This window comes from Terrapene carolina, unplaced genomic scaffold, assembly GCF_002925995.2.
Source record: "Terrapene carolina triunguis isolate 2854851 unplaced genomic scaffold, T_m_triunguis-2.0 Scaffold58, whole genome shotgun sequence".
Lineage (NCBI taxonomy): Eukaryota > Metazoa > Chordata > Testudines > Emydidae > Terrapene > Terrapene triunguis.
In genome coordinates, this window is record NW_020664409.1 from 13,354,109 (window position 1) to 13,375,158 (window position 21,050).

Genomic DNA, 21,050 nt, shown 5'->3' on the forward strand with positions numbered 1-21,050 from the left:
AGACAGGACTCAGACAGATTTAAGGCAGAAGGGGAAAAGCTTGTCGGAAATGGGCAGAAGAGTCTGTGCTGATCCATTTACCTCCGTAATCCTGTCTCCCAAGAAATGAGGCCTCACCCATGTCAAGCCATGCCTACACACACGAGGGCACACACCCCTCCAGAGCCTGAAATGAAACCCAAGATTCCAGAGTCTCACCAGTCCCCTCCTGTCAGCAAATATCTGTGAAATTATCTGGCAAAGTGTGTGTCTCCTCTCCTGCTAGTGCTGGTCCACAGAGGATGACAATCTACTACTATCAGTTACTCTATTAGCCCAAGTGGCAGAAATCAGTGTAGTGTATCTAAAGGTTCCAACCTGCCTGATGATGCCAATATGATGTAGATGCCAATATGATGCCACGTGGTGGGCGTTTCTATTTTTTCAATATTTGCACAGGAAACCTTAAGTCTGGCATATCCTAACTTGCATGCTTGACTTTGCAACCTTAACAATGTTCTTTAAACATCTTTTTTTGTGTAATTTATATTATATATACATACACATAGTACATACCTACAGTATTATAGTTGCCCTTAATTTTCCAGTTTTCCTTAAGATACATTTCTTGTTAAATTATTTGTATTGCAGTAGCACCTAGAAGTCCCAGTCATGGGCCAGGGCTCCACGGTGCTAGGTGCTGCACAAACATGGTTATCTAGGTATCTAAGAGTCTCTTGTACTTTTTTTATACTTACTATAGAATATATCTTGAAAACTGTCGGTACTGAAGTTATTTCTCTGCTAATACTTATGGTTGGATCCTGCACCACCGAAGCCAATGGGAAGCTTGCCACTGAATACAATGAGGGCAAAATGAAGTCCTTTGGGCTCAATAGTACCTTCAGGCACAGCCCATAGTAAGGGTTGGGTTGGAGCTACCCTGCCCTGGCAGAGCTCTGGGTGGTAGAGTTGCAGAGTGCCTACTGGAACTCCTCAGTGTGGAAGGAGAACATGCTGCTACTACACCTCTTTATGGGATGCTGGCTTACTACTCCCAACATGGCCAGCCAGCACCTCAAATGATGCAAGAGAGCAGCAGGACCATGGCCTGCCTACCACACTTAGGTGTGCTGTGTACCCCTGAAGCATTAAGGGCAAAGCAGCTCACCCGAGCACAGGGACTGCAATTCTGTCTGGTTCTTATGCAGGCAACAAAAGGGGGAAGGAGATGAAGGATGATAGGGTCTCTTATGCCCTCCCCCAGCACTGTGCATTCACACAAGCAGAACCTGGCCCTTAGTTATTGAAAGGCAGCTGGCAAGTGTTTAAGACCACCGTTGTGTACATATTGCATTCTGGATATACTTCTGCCTGAAAGATTCCTGGAAAACTTTCTGGAGAAACTCTATTTGACTGCAACAATAAATAACAAAGACCAGAGCAAAACACCTGCATATCTCCTGCTGATGATCAGCACACATATTTAAACAGATGTTTCTGGTTTTAGGTATGTTCATATTTGACGGATCTTTTCTCTCTTTTTCTGAGGACATGGCCTCTCTTGGGTTAAGACATTTTACCACTAAATAAAAAAAGCACTAATCCAACTACCAGCACAAACCTTAGAGTCCTCAAGTGCAAAAGGAATAATAATAATTAATAATAAAAATAATAATAAAAGACATGAAACTGACTGGAAAATAACCTGATCTCCCCTGATTTTGTTTCTTTGTTTAAAATGTTTAAATAAGCACTTAAAATTGTAAAATACAAAGGAAAGTTACTGATTCTAATGTAACACTGGTCATAAAAATCTGGTTTGCTGTTAGCTTCCTATTAATCATCAAAATTCCACTATGAATCCTGACTGATAATAAATTGACAATTAATGATAGTTTTCCTGATAAAGGAAGCAGAGTGATGAATTTAACAGTTTCATGGGCTGTGGCTGTCAGAGCTATTTCCTATTTTAGGTTATCTTCATCATGCACTTAATTTCCTGCAGCATAATATGGTTAAAGGAAAAAAATCATGGAGCAAATATTTTAGGGTTAAAAAATTAATCTGAGTGCTGAAAAGATCCCTATCAATTTGGGAGAGTTCAACTCTACAAGCTGGTGAAGCCCCCCTTGTAGTGGAGAAAATAACACCGGGACAGATCCTCAACTGGTGTAAATTGGTGTAGCTCCATGGACTTGTTCACACCAGATTCTCATTCTCAAGAATGAAAGTTTTCTCCTGTGACATGATAAATCCAGCTGTGATCCTTCTAAAAGCCATAAGCAGGCCTGCTTGTTTCAAGTCAGTTAAATTTAAAAAAAACTGGATCACCTGAACTCAGTAGGACATAAGTCAGGCTACAAGATTGATGAAAAGTGACTTTTTTCACTTACCCAGATAAAGCATGTGATTAAATCAATCATAGATTAGCCAGTCTAACTGACCTCGGTCTTTAATAGAAAAAATTTAGATTAGCGGACAAAGAATATATTAAGCAGTATGTCATCATGTCAGTTGAAATAAAAAAGATCTTGGGTAAAATTTTCACAGGTTCCTAAGTGATTTCTGGGCCTACGCTGCATTTTCAAAAGTGACAGGCATTTAGAAGCCTAAGTCTTATTGAAAGTCAATGGGATGCAGGTTTCTAAATGCCTACATCACTTTTCAAAAAGGAGCTTGTGCTCATAAACTTTTGCAGATTTTACCCTTTAACTGACCCTGTCATATTTAAGGGTCTCAGCACTGTGATTGATCTTACATGAGGCCTAATTCTGATCTGACTTCCAGTATAGCATTGTAAATCAAGAGTAATCCATTGAAGTCAATGGTGTTACAACAGTGTAAAAATGGTGTATTGGAGAATCAAGCCTTATGTTTGTTCTAATGCCTAAGTACAAAGACAGGGTGACTGAGAATCAGGCCCTCTTAAGCCCTTCTTTATCACTCTGGTAGTGTAATGAGGCCCTAAAGTGGGTGGAAACAACCCCTGAGAATATTCCCAGTGCAAAATGTCTTCCTAACCACTGAAAAACTGGTGTGAAGTCTCTGCACTGGCCCTGCTCCCAGCCCCTGGCACAGGGGACATGGCTGGAATGTATTTCACCATGACTATCCTCTGCTAGGAGACCATGGGATGTAAAGCCTAAGTTTATACCAGGCACCAGTCTTGCCCCTGGACAGCTCAGAATGTGGGAATGCTAACGTGCCTTTTATTCATTTTTATAAGCCACCTTCCCTTCCCTTTCCCTCTCTCACATCCATCCTTGCCCTAAACATCGGAAAAGTGCAACTGAGAATTCGGCCAGCTGGACAGATTTAGGGCCTGAGCTCTCAAACACTTATGCATTTGAATATATCTACTCATGCAATTAGTCCCACTGAGTTCAATAAGCCTACTCCTATGAATAAAATTTCTCAAATGGGGAAGCTTCTGAAGGATGCGGTCATTAAGTTGGAATGTACTGGTCTATCTTAAACCTTTGTGCTGTCCTTCTAAAAGTCTTGTATTTATTTAACTGATATTTTTATATGCGAGTAGTTAATAATGTTTAGGAAAGATCTCTGATATCATGTCAAGAGAAAGTTTTTTCTTTCTTAATGCCAATTTCTATGGTAAGCTTTAGTTTCATGACAATTCATTTTTTTTAAATAACCAGTTTACATCTCATCTTTACCCTAAGAACAACAACATTTAGTTTAAAACAGCAGTTCAGCCTTACCTATAGTTTAAAAGGAAGATCCTGACTGCTGGTGATTATTAAAGGTCTCATGATACTTTTTTGCAAGAATAGGGTAGTTAGTACCAATGCCCTAGCTAGATTCCAGTGTGGTAACTAGTTATACTTGGCCTACCTATTATAATTGTTATTAGTAATATTTATATTAGAATAGAACTCAGAGATAATAATGAAGACAGAAGTTTCATAGGATAAGTCTCTGTAAAAGCACATGTGAAGACACAGTCACAGTCCTGAAGCACTTGCAATATGAGAAATATATTTACTGTATATTCCCCCTGCAGGTTTATTTGCATAGATTTTTCTCACTTCCTATCCTACATAGTAGAGAAATGCAGCCGTGGGCTGTTAAAACAGATGCTATGTTCCACTACAGAGGTGGCTGCATTTCCTTGGTATGTGAAGCAAGTGACTCCTGTTTCTAGTTCATAAAGTACTTTGGGATTCTTCATGATGAAAGGTGGTATATAAATATAAATTATTATTATGATGCTCAGGGGCAAGCAATCCTTATGAATTTGAGCATCCCATAGCCTATACTTCAAAAGGTATTGGCATAGACAAAAATTTATTCTTATTGATTTTTCAGACAAGAGCATGGAAACAGCAAAGAAATATTTCATAAAAAGAGCACAGTTAAAAATTGGAGGCCTCCCTCACTGCTCTGAATTTAATATTATACTATGCTAAAACTAGCCATCAAAAAAAACAAAACAAAGGCCATTAATAAAGATCTCACAAGGGAGCTTCGACACATTCCAAAACAATGGGAGAGAAGAGTTCAGTTTAACTAAGCCACTGCCTCAGGGTAGCCCTCAGAACCGTACTACAACAATCAAACAAGCTCAGGACCTCAGCCCCACAGGATACTATAGCAATCAACTTTACCTAAACAACAAATATAACATGTGGGTATATGAGAACTGATACCAGTCCTGAAGATGCTTTGTTATAGGGAGTAGGATGCATAGCTAGAGATACTTCAGGCACACAGAGACTGTGTGCCCACTGCTACACCCCATTGTTGGGTGTTACTAACCCCCATGGGATAGCTCTGCTGGCTCATCTTTATGGGATGGAGCCATGGCCTCCCCAACTCTGTGACCCCTTGAGGTGCAATACTTTCCGATGGAGCAGCCCATGCACTCCCCTAACCACAGCTGCTTCAATTCTGCCTGACTGCAAGAAGGAGAAAGGGGAAATGTAAAGAAAAAGAATCCTAAATATATTATTTTAAAAATACATTATTGGGGTGGGGGAAAGAGTGCTGATTGGTGATTTTTGAACACTTGGAGTTTGCAAAACTGGAGGTTTAAGAATCTAACACCAATTCCATGAAAAAAAAAAGTACACATGCACAAAGACCAAATGTGTGTTTGCCACTCAGGTAGATGGGTATCCTGCCACACAATTTGTGTTTGTAAATTACAGCTTCCATGTGTAAATATATATATATATATATATATGAATGTGCATTTCTGTGGGCACAAGTACTTGTATGTATATTTTTAAGGCTGAAAAATTGAGACTGCAGCTAAAAAGTTAGCTTTCAACTTTTAGAAAAAATAAGCCATACAAGAAAACATAGTAGGGAGCTTTTATAAGCCCACCTGAAACTGACATTCAATTCCTGGAAGCTCCTTTTCATGTGGTACACCTCATACATACCATGCATGACCAGTGAATGTAGCAATACTATACTGCCCTACAATTAATGCAAACACGAATGTTACAGGCCATCACACTTTTTGGATTCATGTGATAAAATAAGTATGATATACAAAAGGAAGCTGTTGCTTTTCAATGGACAAGTAAAGTCTCTAGGAAATTTCAAATGTTATATAGTCCAGACATACAGATCTATCAGCTCAACAGACAGAAATACATACCCTACATGAGGTTTTCAGAAATCTGGAATTTTTGTGACGTGAGATGCCAGTTGTTTTTGATACTACAAAGAGAATTTTTGGACATGCAAATAATTATTTTAAAGCCTATTTTCTTTGTTAAAAAATCCTAAATACTGTTTGGTCACAATATTGTCTTTATCTATGCCCAAGATTAAAAGTGAAATAAAATTTAGTATTTCTAGTTTGATTTTGAACTTATCATCCTTAGTAAACATTAGCCCAAAAACATTTTGAGAAAGTATGTTAGGTACATATACAGAGATGTAACTTATATAGAGATTGCTTGATAAATACAGAAAAATATCTGTTTCCAAAATAAATGGCTGATAAGGTGTTTCCTTTTAATTATGTACTGCATTTACTCTAGAAGAGGAATTACAAACGGAAGATGATCCGTTTTACAGATTGTTGAGACAGGTACAATTCAAGAGGATGCCTGAGTCACATTTTTACACTTGCTTTGTTTTATGGAGTCTACAGATAAATCACGAATGTAATAAAAGTGAGATAAGCACTAGACAGCCTAATAACAAAGATCTTGGAATAAACACTAGGAAGTGATCTTCATAATATTCTATCTTCCCTCCTTTCTTCTTTACCCTCCATATAATAATTTACCTTTAGAGTAGAGTATTTTCCTACATAGATGGAGAATTTTAGATAGCAGATATTCCATTTTGCTGCAAGCAAAATGGTTCACATTGCTATCACTCAGCTTATATCGCTGAACATGTATCTTGTAAATATCTGTTTCCCTTATAAACATGTTCTGCATCCTAAAGCTCAACATACAAGTTTAAAGACTAAGGTCCTGATCCTGCAGAGAGAGCCATGTGGGCAGACTCAATTCATCGACATCTTCTAATGCCACGTGCCTTGAATGGAACTCTATGTAGATACATACAATTCTGCATTGGAATCCACAACACCCATGCAGAGTTCCAGGGACTTCAGTGGGTCACTCTGTGAGCATAAGGGTTCATGCTAGCAGACCCCAATGTAGGATTGGGGTCTAAGCATCCAACCAATCCCGCTCCCATTGAAGTCAATGGGAGTTTTGCCATTAAACTCAGAATAGGGATCAGAGTCTAAATTGGCCCAATCCTGCAATCCTTATGCATGCTTTGAACCCATACTGAAATTAATGTACACAAGGACCATAGAATCAGGCAAGCCTCAGTTGAGGTAGGAATTATGCTGCCCAGTTATCTATTCCTTCTTTCTCGCTCTCCTCCCTTCCTTCCCCTCCTTCCCCCCGTAAACCCTAAAATTATTGGACTAGTTTTAAATACAGTAAGTGCAAAAATGTCACCAATTTTAGAAACAATTAAAAAAAAATAGTTTCCTTTATTGTCTAAGGACCTCTGTAGATAAATCTAAAGGGATGTGGCCCTTAGCACTGGCAGATGGTCTGGTTGAAGAAAACTAATAAATTAGGGGTTAAGAAAAGTAAAGAAAGAAATCCAATGATTTTCCAAATCACCCTTTCTTTTTATTAAAATTATAATACATATTTAGGAAGAGATACAGGAGGTAATTAAATATGGTTATCTAAAAATCCTTATGACAGAGTGGATTTTGGAATGTGTGTTGTTTGTTGGAACCTAACCCTACAATCCCAGCATTTGAAATAGAACAGATGTGTAAAATAACAGGAAAAAAATCCAGACCTGTTGTGACAAATTCTTATCCAGTCTTTTTGGAAAGATTTAAAATAACAATTTCTATTGCGTAGTCTGTGATCCTGTTGACGTCTGTGTTCAATTGCCCAGCACTCTTTCATATACATAAAACGAGAGGTATTTTTTGTGGAAGGAAGCTTGGTCAGTGTATTTGATTGGTGAAATAACTTAAAATCTCATTTCTACGGTAGCTTCCAGCTGCCCTGGAGCACAAGTTAATGAGATCACATGGAAACATATTGCAAACCAGGAAACATATTTTACACAAGACCAAAACAGTGGAAAAAATGTTAAATACACAGCATACGGATGCTTAGTTTTGTACATTTCACCTTTTTTGTTTGTATTAGCACATAGGAATGTTGTGTGCATTCTGAGTGTATATAATAAAACGTGAAGAGAGGCTCTCTGTAACTGAAAGATATTTTTTGTCAAATTGTCATATTATTTCCCTGGAAATTTTAAACAAAAAGAAGCCTGCCTCTTTCAATGAATTTAGACTAGTTTATACCTTTGGAGGGAGAACACAAAAGCCTTTTTAAATATGTAAGAAGGCCCTAAGGGATTTGTCCGGTGCTATACAAACCAAGGGCCCAATCCTGGAAGGCACTGAGCATTCACTACCCAGCAACTTCATTGGAACTGATAGTGCTTAGCCTCTCCCAGGATTGATCAGCACTGTACAGGATCAGGCTGCTAAAGAGAACTCAAACAGATGCTTGAGATCATTCTACCTACAAAGGAGGAGGAGGAGGACTGGGTTTGAGGCTGAAGAGGCACAGTACTGTTTGTTGTGATACAAGGTGCCACAATTTGTTTAGTTGACTTTTGAAAACAGGAAGATGATAGGAAGATGCCACTGATAGGAAGATGCCGCATTGATTAAAGTGTGAAGTGGGGAGAGAAGAGGGTGGTGGGCATAGGTGTTTTCCCTACATAGCCACCTTTTCTCTTCACTTTTAAAAACACGGTTTAAGTTTAACTTTCATCAAGGTACATAGCTTGTTGTGCCTGCAAATTCACTGACTTTTATGATCAGAATTAGAGGTCTTAGACTAGCATTTGAACTATTTGAAAACCAAACTGATCTCTACAGCATTATCCCAAGGAGCATCACCCTCTGTGTTCATTCTTTTTCTAGGAAGACTTAAGAACGAAACCCTGTACATGAGGACAGGACATGGTTATTACTCTTTAAAATTCTGAATATAATTTGGCTTTTTCTTTGCTGACAATACAGTGTTACTGTGTGATAAATAAATGGGACAGGATCTATTTGTGTTACTAGTTCCAATGAGGTTTTTTTTTAATAATTGAAAGAACAATGTCAGAAAAAACCTTTGTCTTTCCACGCAAAGGAAGGCAGATGTAGCTTTCAGATGAAGGGAGCATAGTGTATAAGGGTATTGTACTGCATAATATAACCAAGTCATGTTGTGTTTTTATGCCCTGAATAAAAAGCCAACATGGAAAGAGCCCTGGAAGACCCCCATTAGCAGGCATACCTGTGGGGCATGCCATTATTTTATGAGGGGAAACAATGAAATGTTGAACTAATTAAGTAAATCCAATGGTGTAGCAGCACCATGTTGTCCTACTGACTGACAGAGCCACGGTTCTGAATGTACCTGTATTCCTAGTCTCTAGACTGCCAGGAATGGGGTTCTAGTCTCCTGGGAAAAGAATACTGTCTTGCCAGTTTAACCCCCAGATGAGTGACTCTTAGAACTGCATTTTTTACCACTCAGTGTTTTCATGAGGGTCACTCCACACACCAAAGATGCAATATTATGAAATGGCAAAATAGAGCAGTTAAATATTTGCAGGTGGAGAAGTGGGAGGAACTGTGTTTGGGAAAGGATAGTTGAACAGGAAAAGGAGAAAAAGTACATATAAAAATGTTGTTAGAATTTCTTCATAGATTCAGGAAACCTTACCTCATGTATGATGTAGGACACAGAGACTTTGGTTTGGCCCATTGGTATGGATGCTGTGGCACAGAAAGGTACTGATCACAGAAGTTTCCTTTCCTGATGTGCTGAAACCCGGAAAACTCTTCTGGTGATAAATCAGCAGTTGGTGATATGGTCCCATGATCTTCACCACTTGGTTCAGTCTTGAGAGTCATGGATGCGGTATGATCTATTGCAGTCTTCCTAGATTTAATAGGAATCCCATCATTCATGTCTATTGTGCTGTCAGTGGTAAGGGCATTGATAGCTGCAACTATAGCAGAACTGGTATACTGGTTAGTGTTTCCCAGCCATGTATCATCCGTTACACTAACCCGAGGAGAGCTCTGAGGAGAAGGTGTCGGAGAGTGGTGTGGTGAGTAAGAGGTCTGCCTACCATTTAGGCTGTATTTTCTTTTGTTACAGGGAGAAGATGGTCTTGAGTTGCGAGCACTTAGCCAGTTTTCCTCTGTAATGCTTGTTCTGGGAGACGTAGATGGAGAATGTCTTGGTGAATTAAGCAAAGTACAGGCCACCATACTGCGTTGATATCCTTCCTCAGTGTCAGTGGTCTTAGGAGACACACATGGGGACTGCCATGGAGATGTCTGGGGCGAAGTATAAGGATAAGAATAATTGGATTCATAGGAAGAAGCTTCAGAATTGCAACTTCTGGAAGACAAGCTACTTGCTGGACTCAAGCAAGATGGGTCTCTGTAAGCCTCAATGTTTGGTAAATTCAAAGTGGCAGTAGAAGGTGATCGCTTGGCATTTGGGATAGCTTCCTCAACCTCAGCATCATGGAAAAACTGGTTGTTATTATGATGCAGTCCCGGATAAGAAGTTATCTCAATTCTGGGGCTTTCTAATGCTGGAGCTCCATTAGGTCTGACATTTGGAGACAGATAATATCCAGAGGCTCCACCGTCAATGTGTCCTCCATATCCAGAAGGATGATTTGTTGATGGGACAATTGAAATGACAGGATTGGTCTGAAGGCCATGACATGGAGTTGACAATGAGGAATGTGCCACATTTAGAGGCAAACCGGCATTTATATTTGAAGATGCATAATTATAGTGTTCTGAAAAAAAAAATGAATGACATGAGGTGTGTTGCACATATATACTAACCTACTAGCCTACTGAGTCTTAGTGGAGCATGATGCTATAATCACATGAAAACACTGGCATTCCTGAGCAATCTATAACACAGACATGCAAAGTAGTTCAAATACTGGAGGCTGGTACTTTTGAAAATGTTGGTATTTTGGTGGCACAACAAGGCAAATCATCTCTGGGGAAATTGAGTTTCTGTATCTCCAAGGCACTCTTCTTAACAGTCTTGGATACAAATCTTAAAAGCAGAATTCTGCCTTCAAACCACAGAGCTGAAAGACTGCAGTGATATTGCAGACAGAAACTTGCACTTGGTGTAAGTGAGCCATGGTCCCCAAAGAGAAAATAAATAATAGTTAAAAAACCAGGGTGGAGAGAATATAATATGAACAACATGATCAAATACATTGCACTGAAATCACATACAACTAGAAGTTCCACTATGGTACGTTTCCAACTGGTTCCAGTTAACAACTCGATTTTGGAATAGAACAAGTCTATTGACCTACTCTGGTTTCTGGGACAAGCCAGCAGAGACCAGGTAAAGGATTCACACGGTGATGAAATACACTGGAATTCCATTAATAAATAATATCCAATAATCCTCTTATCATTTAAGCACTGACTGTGTTCTCTCTCTTCACCTGTATTTTATCAATTTCATAACATTAATTACAATACACATTTTGAAGTGCTGGCACAGTTACACAGTTGGTGCAGAAATCTAGGAGAGTCAGAGATCATCAAACAATTCAATTTGAATCAATACCATTTGGCTTACTGAATGACCATTAGTGAGTCACATGAACTTCATATGCCTTAGGCCCCAATTTTTAAAAGTATTTAGGCATTGTGGCACTCAACATTACCACACTTAACTGATTTAGGAGCTAAATGTAATTTACAAGAGGAATTTTGGGATTTACTAGCCAAGACCCCATTGACTAGGCTATCCCAAATGCTTAAATCCCTTTTGCAAATAACATTTAGACTCTTAAATCAGTCAGGTGTTGCAATGCTGAGCAACATAATGCCTAAATGCCTTTAAAAATCAGGGGCCTCTGTCTATTGGACTATAAAGGGCTACATTGTACTTGCTCTCACATGGTGCACTTTTGATTGGGACTTGGAGGAAGGAAATGAGGTAAGGTTGCACACAGCCTCTCTCTCACCCACAATATCTCTGTGCAGGAGCCAGGAATACCTACCATACTGCTCCACGCTAGTGCCTTTGTGGGGCTGCAGCCGTAGCCTTCCCCTTCACACAAGACAGCAAAGCTAGCTGGCCACCAAAGGCAATGCATCCTCCACCCCATTAAGAGACGATGCTGTGGGCACAACTCACCGGTGTCTTTCTGAGCTCCTTTTGGAGTTGAGACAGCTCTGGATCACCCCTCCCGCAGGCCAGTACCCTTACACACTATCTAGCCCCATATTGGGAAAAGAAAACAAAGCCTTCCTAAAATAGCCCCTGCATTTTGAGTTCAGATGATCCTTTGCTTTCAGTTTAATTCCTGAATTAAAACTACAACTAGCTCTAATGTTCACCAGCCTTTTAAGGATTTTGTTATGGAAGAGGTACCGTCTTCATTCCTGAATGATGGTAATATTGGAAGTAAGGCTTCCCTACAATAGGAGCCCTTTCACACACAGTGTTTGTTTCCTTCCCTCTCCAGAGGCAAACACCCCAGGCAGTGATCATGCCTTACCTTGCATGCTGAGATCCGGAAAAGCTTTGTTAATTTCCATAGCTGTTATTCCCAACATGACCCAATCCTCAGTAGCACTGAATATGCAAATGAGCTTCTGAGCTTGTTGCACCAGTGCAGGAGCTTACTCCGTTCCTTTTGTTTATCAACCCTACTCAATTTGATGCCATTATCCAGCTAAACAGTGTTCAGATTTCTTAATGTGAATGATTCAAAGAAAGACTATATTTACATAAAATTAATATATTTTAGCTATTTGATAGTAACTCTGAGATGTTTATACTGATTTATATCATGTCAGGCACCATTAATGTGTTCAACACCTATTTGAATCACTTTCTACTTAGCCTTAGGAAACTGGCTATTTACCAAGAGAGGTTCACTACATTACCCTAGAACATGTTACAGATGAAACAAGACTATTCAGAATATATTCTAGTTTGACACTTTAAACAAACACCGTGAAGGGAGGAGATACCTTAAGAAAAATGCTATTAAAAAAAAACCTGGCCAGTGTCACCGTTCACAAGGGTATGTAATTTTGTCATCCTCTTCTTTCTTCCTAGCAGCATGCAACTGATAAGGCTCTAATCTTTCCTCTGTATTAATAAATCTTGTTAACCTGCATTATTTAAAATAATCCTTATTTCATGCCTAAGAATAGGTTATTTCGTACTACACCAACCCATAATCTGAATGACAGGGAGTGATTTGTAAATAGATTTGGATCTAATGAAAGGCAGCATGGTCCAGTGCTGGCAGGCAATGGACTGAGACTCAGGACAGCTATTTTATAGTCCCAGCTCTGTCACTGACCTGCTGTGCAACCTTGGGCAAATCACTTTGCCATTCTGTGCCTCTGTTTCCCCTCCCATCTTTATCTGTCTTATCTAGTTAGAGTGTAAGTTATTTGGGAAGGTACCATCTTACTCTGCATTTGTACAGCACCTAGCAAAATGAGGCCTGGATCTCAGTTGGGTCCCCTAGGCAGTACTGTATTAATTATTAATAAATAAATTATAGCCATGGAATCATTTCCTTCTGTGGTCAGAAAACATTCTCATCAATTAGTTAAAAGTCTCCTCCCATAATGCAACAAAAAGGGCATATATAATAATAATACCACCTAGCTAGTAAGCCTTGGTGAAATGCATCTACAAGGAGACTTTTGAGAAACATACCTTTTAAGCACCACAAGTTAATTGTCACATGTCCATCATGTAGAACCCAAGCAGATTTTTTTAAGAATTTAATTATCACCATTTTGTTAAGGTAAAGTAGCAAAATGGTGGCATCTTAATAAGACATATTAATTATTATGATCACCATAGGTGACATTCATGCCAATATAATTAAGGACTTGTCTTGGATTCCATAATAAACCTGATTTATTTAGCAATCTGGCCACCAGAATTCCCTGGGAGGTGAAGCTTGGTGCATAAAGTTCTAATAGTCACAAACAACTTAGGTATTTTGAAAAGAAAAATTTGAAACAACAAAGAAAATCAAGGCATTACATTTCTGAGTGGCTATGGAGCATGTGTAGTATACGTCCAACAAAAAATTCATCTGGATTTTGACACGTGGAGTGAATTCACGATGGATAGTGACAGCTTTGATGGTGCCATTTTGGAAATTAGCTCAATAGTCTGCACCCAATGCGATGACATGCAGAGAACCCTCAACTCCCACTGACTTACATGGAAATTATGGCACTGCACAATATTGGGCCTTGCATTGTGTTTTAGCACACAGTAGTATAACAAATATTGGAACTGAACCCCTTGTTTTGTGACAACTCCTAAGCATACTACTTTTCACTTTATGGTGACATAGAACTACCCTTCTCTCCTCCCCCCAATTAAATTATAACATAGAAGTTTCAATCCTTCTACAGCCTTAGGGGCCTGATCTTGCAAAGTGCTGTTTGCCTCTGGAAAAGTGTTGAGCACACACACAGGTTTTTTTGTTTTGTTTTTGTTTTAAGGGTGACAAAAACTGGCACCTCACATGGACTTCAAGTGGAGCTAAGGTTGTTCAACACTTTTTCACAGACTTGACAGAGTTTAAGACCAGAAGGGACCATTTGCTCATTTTGCACATCACAGGCCATCAAATTTAACTCAAGCACTCCTATATTAAGCCCAATGACTTTTGTTAGACTAAAGCATTTTAGTCCTCAGGAGTCCACAGGCCCAAAACAGGAGAGACCAAGGGGCCACCAATGCCTGAGTCTCCTGCAATGGCAGGGAATTGATTAGGTTGGATATGCCCTGACAAGCCCTAGGAAATGATCCATTCCCTCTCTCATTTTGATGGTAAGCTCCTATAGAAAGCAGGCCTCTATATTTGTACAGTCTCTAGCACACTGTCTGAATTCAATCCACAAAGAGAAAGGAGCTCACTCCCCCTCTTCCCCCTCCCCTCAGGTCCCTGCTATTCTGATCTGGAAGAAAATTCCTTCCCGACTGCAAATTTGGTGATCAGTTAGACCCTGAGCATGAAAGCAAGAGACACTGGCCAGACATCTAAGAAAGAGGATTTTTGAAGATCAGACTATTTCTATTTAGTTGCTTAAGTCCATATTTTCAAGATGCCTAAGGGAATTCAATGGGCACCTGACTCCCTTGGGTCCCTTTGCAAATCTCAGCCCTAGGTGCCTAACTTGTGGCATCCAGATTTGCAAAACATTGTGACATTATTAATTAATGCATTTGGACATCATGCACGTCCCAGAGGAGAGGGCAATAGATGGTCACTGTGTAAGTAATACAAATGCAGCACATTCAACCTGCACACTGAAGAGCTGCAATACTATACTTGGAGTGTTGCTTTGACTGAAAGTCAAAACTTTGGAATGTAGCTCTAGTGATGCTCAGGGAGGTGGAGGATGGGTGTCTCCAAGATTCCATTACAGGGTCCAGTTGCGTGTGACTGGGAGCAACTCCAGCACTGAAAAAGTGGCAAGTGACATCTCCTCGGGATGCAGTGACAACACTCTTCTCTCCACATGCCAATTTCAGTGCCAAACAGTAGGTTTCGCCCCAAGGATGAAAAAAATGCCATTGGACTCTCACACTGTGTCTCATGGTGTCTGAACTGTACCGTCTAACTCAACACCAACTAAAGACAAGCCTGAAGCAAAATTCTAGATCAAAACACACCTGGCCCCCGAAGCGGGGGGGGGGGGAGGTTTGAAATCCAAACTCAGCTCCGAATTTCACCACTAGCTCTTCTTTTTAACAGGTTGGAACCAAAACCCCAGATGCAAACATCCCCAACTCTACAATATTTAAAATTCAGACGTGGGTCCTAATATTACAGGCTTCTCTCTCATTTGGATGGTAAACTCCTATAGACAATCATCCTCTGTGTTTGTACCGAGGATTGTTCAATAGATTGCACACTCAGTAAATAACATTTTTCTTTCGGGACTAAGTACACCTCAAAAGTCGAATGTTTTCTCCATCCCCACCCCAGCTCCCAAACCAAGAAATGCAAAAGCGCTCCCTTCCCTGCAAACATTATAGCCTCTATCTGCCCCCCTCCTCCTCCTCCCAACACCGCTGAGGATCCAGGGGGCCGCAGGATCTGGCAAAAGCAGCACTGGGGTGCCTCCACCTCCTGTTGTTAGGAGCAGTACTGTTCTTAGGACAAAGAGACAGAACCATACAAACCCCCTTCCGCCTCCGCCTGGCCCCCCAAGCACGCCACTACTTTTCCTATTCCTTCCCAGGGGGCAGCCCCGCGTTGTGATCACTCCTACGTGCCCCCATATAGCATCTCAGCACCACGCCACCTGCAGCATGGAGCACGTCGTCAGAGCTCTACAACTAGGGAAGCCCTGAGCCCCGGCAAAGGGGTGCTGCTGCTGCCTAGTCTGTACCAACCTTTGCCACCGGTGCAATCATCGCCCTGGTTAAACTCGAAAAGAAAATCAAAATCAAACTCTTGGTCTTCCTCCAGGCCAGTCATGTCTCAGGAGACGGCCGCGGCGCCCAAGCCGCCAACCCCACCAGCTGGGCGACAAGGAGCAACTTTTCTCAGGCTCTGCCTGTTGTGTCTCGGGCTGGGACACCGGGGGACGGGCTAGCGCCGATGGGCTGCCGCTCGCTCTCGGCTGTGGGTTAACTGCCGCCGGGGCTGTGAGCAGGCTCTGGTCTCCTCTGTAATTTCTGTGTAATTCAATCAGCCGGAGCTGCTTGCTGCAGGTACAGTCACCCGGCTGCTGCAGGCGGCTTCTGGGCTGTAATGTGACCCTCCCCACTGTCTGTGTCTCCCTGTCTGTGTCTCTGATCCTCCCTCTCTCGTTGTTGATGTTTCCGGGTTTATATAAACAATCGAGTTGCTCTGCCTGCCTCTCGCTAGTTCCTTGTTTTAAAATAACCCCCCGGCGCGAGTTACAGAGACCCCCCCTGCCCCGCTCCCCACCAGAGAGGCGGCTTGGACAGGTGGGCTGATTAGTCAGAGAGGGTCAAACTGAGTGATGGTCCTCGCTAACCTCCCGATTGCCGCGGGCAGTTTTGCTGCCCTTGCTGAAGTCTCTTTTCTGTCCCCTTTTTTTGCTAACGTGAACCGTAAAACTGAAACCCACGCTCCCTTCCCTCCCCCTCCTACGGACACGTGTCTGCGCGCTTCTGACAGAGCTTTGCTCCGCCGCTTTATGTGGTTACTAATACCGCCAGGATGAACACACTCTCTCTCTCTCTCTCTAGCCCTCTCCCCCTCCCTCCATTTTTGCAATGTTCCTGAACTTCCTTTAAAAAAAAATCTATGTCTCAATAAAGCATGAACAAAGCGAAACAACTGCAGAGGCTCACAAGCTGGAGGGTAGCTGTACTGCGGGATGGGGGAACCGCCATGGAGTAGGAACCTGGGAAATGAAGGGGTTTCTGTTCCACTCCACCACATTGGCAGACACATTTTAATTGCCACCGGTTTCAAGTTTCCCGGACCGCACTGATTACAAAACGGGGGTGGGGGGGAGTTCTCTCTTCTTGGCTAACTGACAAACCTTAATAATGGGCCCTCATGATGAGGAGTTCAGCTTGCCAGTCTGTGTGGGTTGGGGACTTCACGTTGCAGTGCAAAGCTGTGCTACATGCTAAATGTCGTTTTCTGGTCACAGCAGTGCCCCTGGGTTGCCTTTTTCTCTCTCTCTCTCTTTTTTTTTTTTTTTTTTTTTTTTTGGCTAGCCATAATATTTTGCATTTAGTTGCAGCACCCACTAGTGCCAACTGCCATAAAAACACATTACAACGGGACTTTTAATATTATCTATTGTATTGTACACGTAAGGTGGGGGAAAGGAGACATTCCCTTGGTCAAGTCTTCAAGTTCATACTGAGGGGAATTTGCAGATTGTCAAACAATCTGAAAGAGAAGCACAATGCTCCCCCCTCCCCGAATTAGCGGTTCATATAAACGTCGTTATTTCCCCCTCCTTTAAAGCTGACAAGAAAAGTTGCAGTGCTCTTTGAATGGTGTCTGCTGTATTTTGCCCTGTTTTGTTTTAAAAGTGACACTTTACAAGAATGTTGTTCTTCTCTATTTGGGAATATATTTATTTCGGATTATACGAGCCAGTTTTAAAGACTACAAAATGCAAATGACCTCACCGCCCCAGAAGCCAGGACTGAGATGAAACTGTTGAGCTCCCAGAATTTTTAAGGCTGGATTTCAAAGGAATATTTTTAAAGCAGTTATGGAAACGACATTCCCTTATAAACTCAGGGAATACCATTTTCCAGGCTAATGGCTGAAAACTCCATTACAAAGTGCCAAGAAAATACATTTTTTTTGCATCAGAATTCATTCTGCTTTTTTCTTTCCATCACAAAGTGTTGTGCTGCAGTTACAAATTATCTCTTATGATTTACACAGTGCTGGCCAACATCTGTCCTCAGGCAATTTACTAAACTGATGTTGAACTTGTGGTGGTCTCTGACTTATTGTCTGATTGTTATAGATATTGCTAATGACTGAAATTTCCCCAGTCTTCACCTACAACTCCAGAATTGGGATAGGCTGAGTGGGGATTGGATTTGGAGCGAACCAGACTGTAGTGGCTGTGAATAGCACATCTGTGCAGTCGATTGGCAGGACAGACTGCTAATACCTTGTGTAATGCTTGTGTACCAACCTTCTTTGCCTTTGCAGGGTTTCCATTATTTCTTTGCCCCCAGCTGTTTGTTCTAAGCTGCAAGGCTGAATCACCGGAGTATGTAAAAGGCCTTGGCATCAACTTAAAGCAACCCTCTGGAACAGCAGGATCACTAAGGTGCCTGGCTTAAAGGTTTTGAGGGAGCAGAAGAAAATGGTGGGAGAATGGAATGCCTTCTCCACCGAGGCTAATAAATGTACTCTCTTTCTTTGTCCTCTACAGCCAGCACTATCAACCTAAATCCATATTCAGGCATCTCAGACCGTGGTCTGATTTTCAAAGAGGCCGAAGAGCCATGGCTGCTATTGACTTCCGTGGGAATGCTCAGCACGAGCCTGAAAATCAGGCCAGGTATTGCTGCCTAAATATGGATTTGGTGCCTAACTTTAGGAGTTGAAAGTGCTGGGCTTTGTGGCTGTTGGTTTTCTAGGCGTTGCTACTTTTCGCTCAAACCGGTAACCTATGCAGAACTTCTCCTTGAGTCTACATATTGCGAGTTTCATTTTCTTTTTACCCAGCTACACTTCGCTTTGGTTTGCCCTGTTTTAGAAATAGTTCTCAAGCAAATGTTTGTATTTTGTAGCCTTTGGGTTCTGAATTATAGCTAAAAGCGCAGGTAAACTAGAAGTGCACTTCCTGACCAAAAAACCCAACAAAACCCCCAAGGGCTCATAGTCACTCATTAGGTTATTACTGCTGATCCAAGGGAAGACATTCTATAAAGTCAGTATCATTCCTACAAATGATTAGTTTTCCATCACTTCAGACCGGTTCACCTTCCCTTAACACATGAAATAGTAATAAACTATTTGTGATTAGCAGGACATATTTGTTCTCCATCTGAGTCCCTGCCAATGATACACGAGGAGGGGGAGGAGGAAGGGAGACTCATTACAAAATATCCGCTACATTTATTATTGAATCGTTTTCATTTTTGTTTCTACACCCTGGTACCTTCGATATTGATCGATGGTTCGGCGCTATTTATTCACAGACAGTTTGATTTGCCAATCCAACAAATATTAGTGTCGCCGGTGAAATGTTGAGATTGGCACATCGCCTCTGAAGAACTGTGTAGGAATACAGAACTCAAGTGATGGAATGCGTTAAGATTGAGTGAATGTGTCCTGTGTGTTAACAACCTGGATTAAAACAATGCCATTAACCTAGGGAGACCCTCATTACTTAAGGGAAAACCTGTTCTATTTCTATGAAAAAAACCCTCTGCGAATGGTTGCAAGGTTACATCGACACTCTTTCCGCCCCCCAAAATGACTTTGAGGCAGATCCTCAGCTGGTGCAAATTGTCATAACCCCATTGACTTCAATGGAGCAATAACAATTAATACTAGCTGAGACTCTCGCCCCAGTTGTGTTCACCACAGTCTGAAAGACAGTTTCAGCTTTAAATAACAGTAATGTTTGATTAGTTTTAACGCACAGCCCTCCACACTTTGGTAGATTCCAAAGCATCATTGTACTGATCCATAAGGCTTTATATAGTAACTTTCCCCCCCCCATTAAGAGTGATGCGATAGTTTCTTCACAGTTAAAGTTTAAAATAACATATTTGATTGTTGCCACTTGGCAGTGGTAAACCTTAATTTGCAGAGAGTCAGTCTTTACTTGTAGAGTTCCCCTATGTATTTACTGCATTAGATCATTCTTTCTGTTGGCCTAATTTCTAAGCCCCTTGAAAAATATATCAACAATAAAGTGAATTATTGCAGATAGCTTGTGACATTTTAGCACAGGAATCAGAAAAGTTATTTAATTAAGCAGGAAACCATAGAAATAAAGAGGAATCTCTCCTTTTTAACTGCCCCCCCCATTTATGTTTTTGCTTTTTTGTCTTCGCGATTATTTTTTGAAACTAGAACATTAACTGTCTTTGAAGTTAAACATTTTGGAAGTCCTCTGCATGCAGCATTTGAAAGTTCAAGAAGGCAAAAGCCATGAAATCTCTACTAATATTGCAATACGTAACTTTCATCTAAAGAGGCGTTTGAATGATTTCAGTATCAGAGTCCAATAATCCAGCAGCACATGTAGTTATTGTACGGGAAGGATTCTTTCAATTGAAATCTAGTGAAACCAGCTGTGCAGAAAAGGTAGACACTGAAAAGTAGCCTAGCATGCTTGTGCAAACTCAGAAAATAAGCAGCATGTTCTATACTTCAGAACTGCTCGAATAAACACTATTGACTAATTTCACTATCAGCTTTTTAATCACCATGTCCTTTTAAGATGGTTTTAATTACACCGAAGAGCCGTATATCAACCGCCCTCCCACATTTTGAAGATTGAAGGCTTGAGTCTACACTGAACCCAGTAACTGTACTGATTCCAAAACAGAAAGCTGAAACGTACATGACACCTGCCAAGAGAGGAAAGTGACTTATCTGTGCTACAGTCTGTCATTCATAACAAAAAGAATGGTGATTCCACCAAAAGGCTTTGATTGTAATACTATTCTTTAAAACAATAGTTTTATTATTGTAGAGAGTGCCACGGGTTCCCGATGACTTAGGGGAGAAAATGTCCTGGGACTAGAACTCCCATTTAAGTCACTGGATCAGGCCCTTGGTTTAAAAAAACAACAATTAGGGGTCAGAGGTTACCTTATTTGCAACCCTAAACATGTGCTAACAGTAAAATATTTCAAAAGACCTGCACCCAAGATCTTTTCCTATTAACGTGGCTAATGTATTTTCCCATTTAGAACATTTTGGGACTATGGGTACCGAAAGAGCATTCAGAAAAAAAAAAAGGAAATGAGTTGTCATGAATAGCATAA

The 21,050-nt window shown here is 40.9% G+C and overlaps 1 protein-coding gene across 2 annotated transcripts in view; it reads right to left on the reverse strand.

Moving 5' to 3' along the window:
* The window catches only part of NFATC1 (nuclear factor of activated T cells 1), a 147,347-nt gene that overhangs the window by 124,907 nt on the left and 1,390 nt on the right, over positions 1 to 21,050 (reverse strand). For both annotated transcript variants that reach the window (XM_024206820.2, XM_024206821.2), the window contains exon 2: positions 9,249 to 10,347. In XM_024206820.2, the coding sequence (XP_024062588.2) occupies positions 9,249 to 10,347 (1,099 nt within the window). The remainder of the gene's footprint in view (positions 1 to 9,248; positions 10,348 to 21,050) is intronic.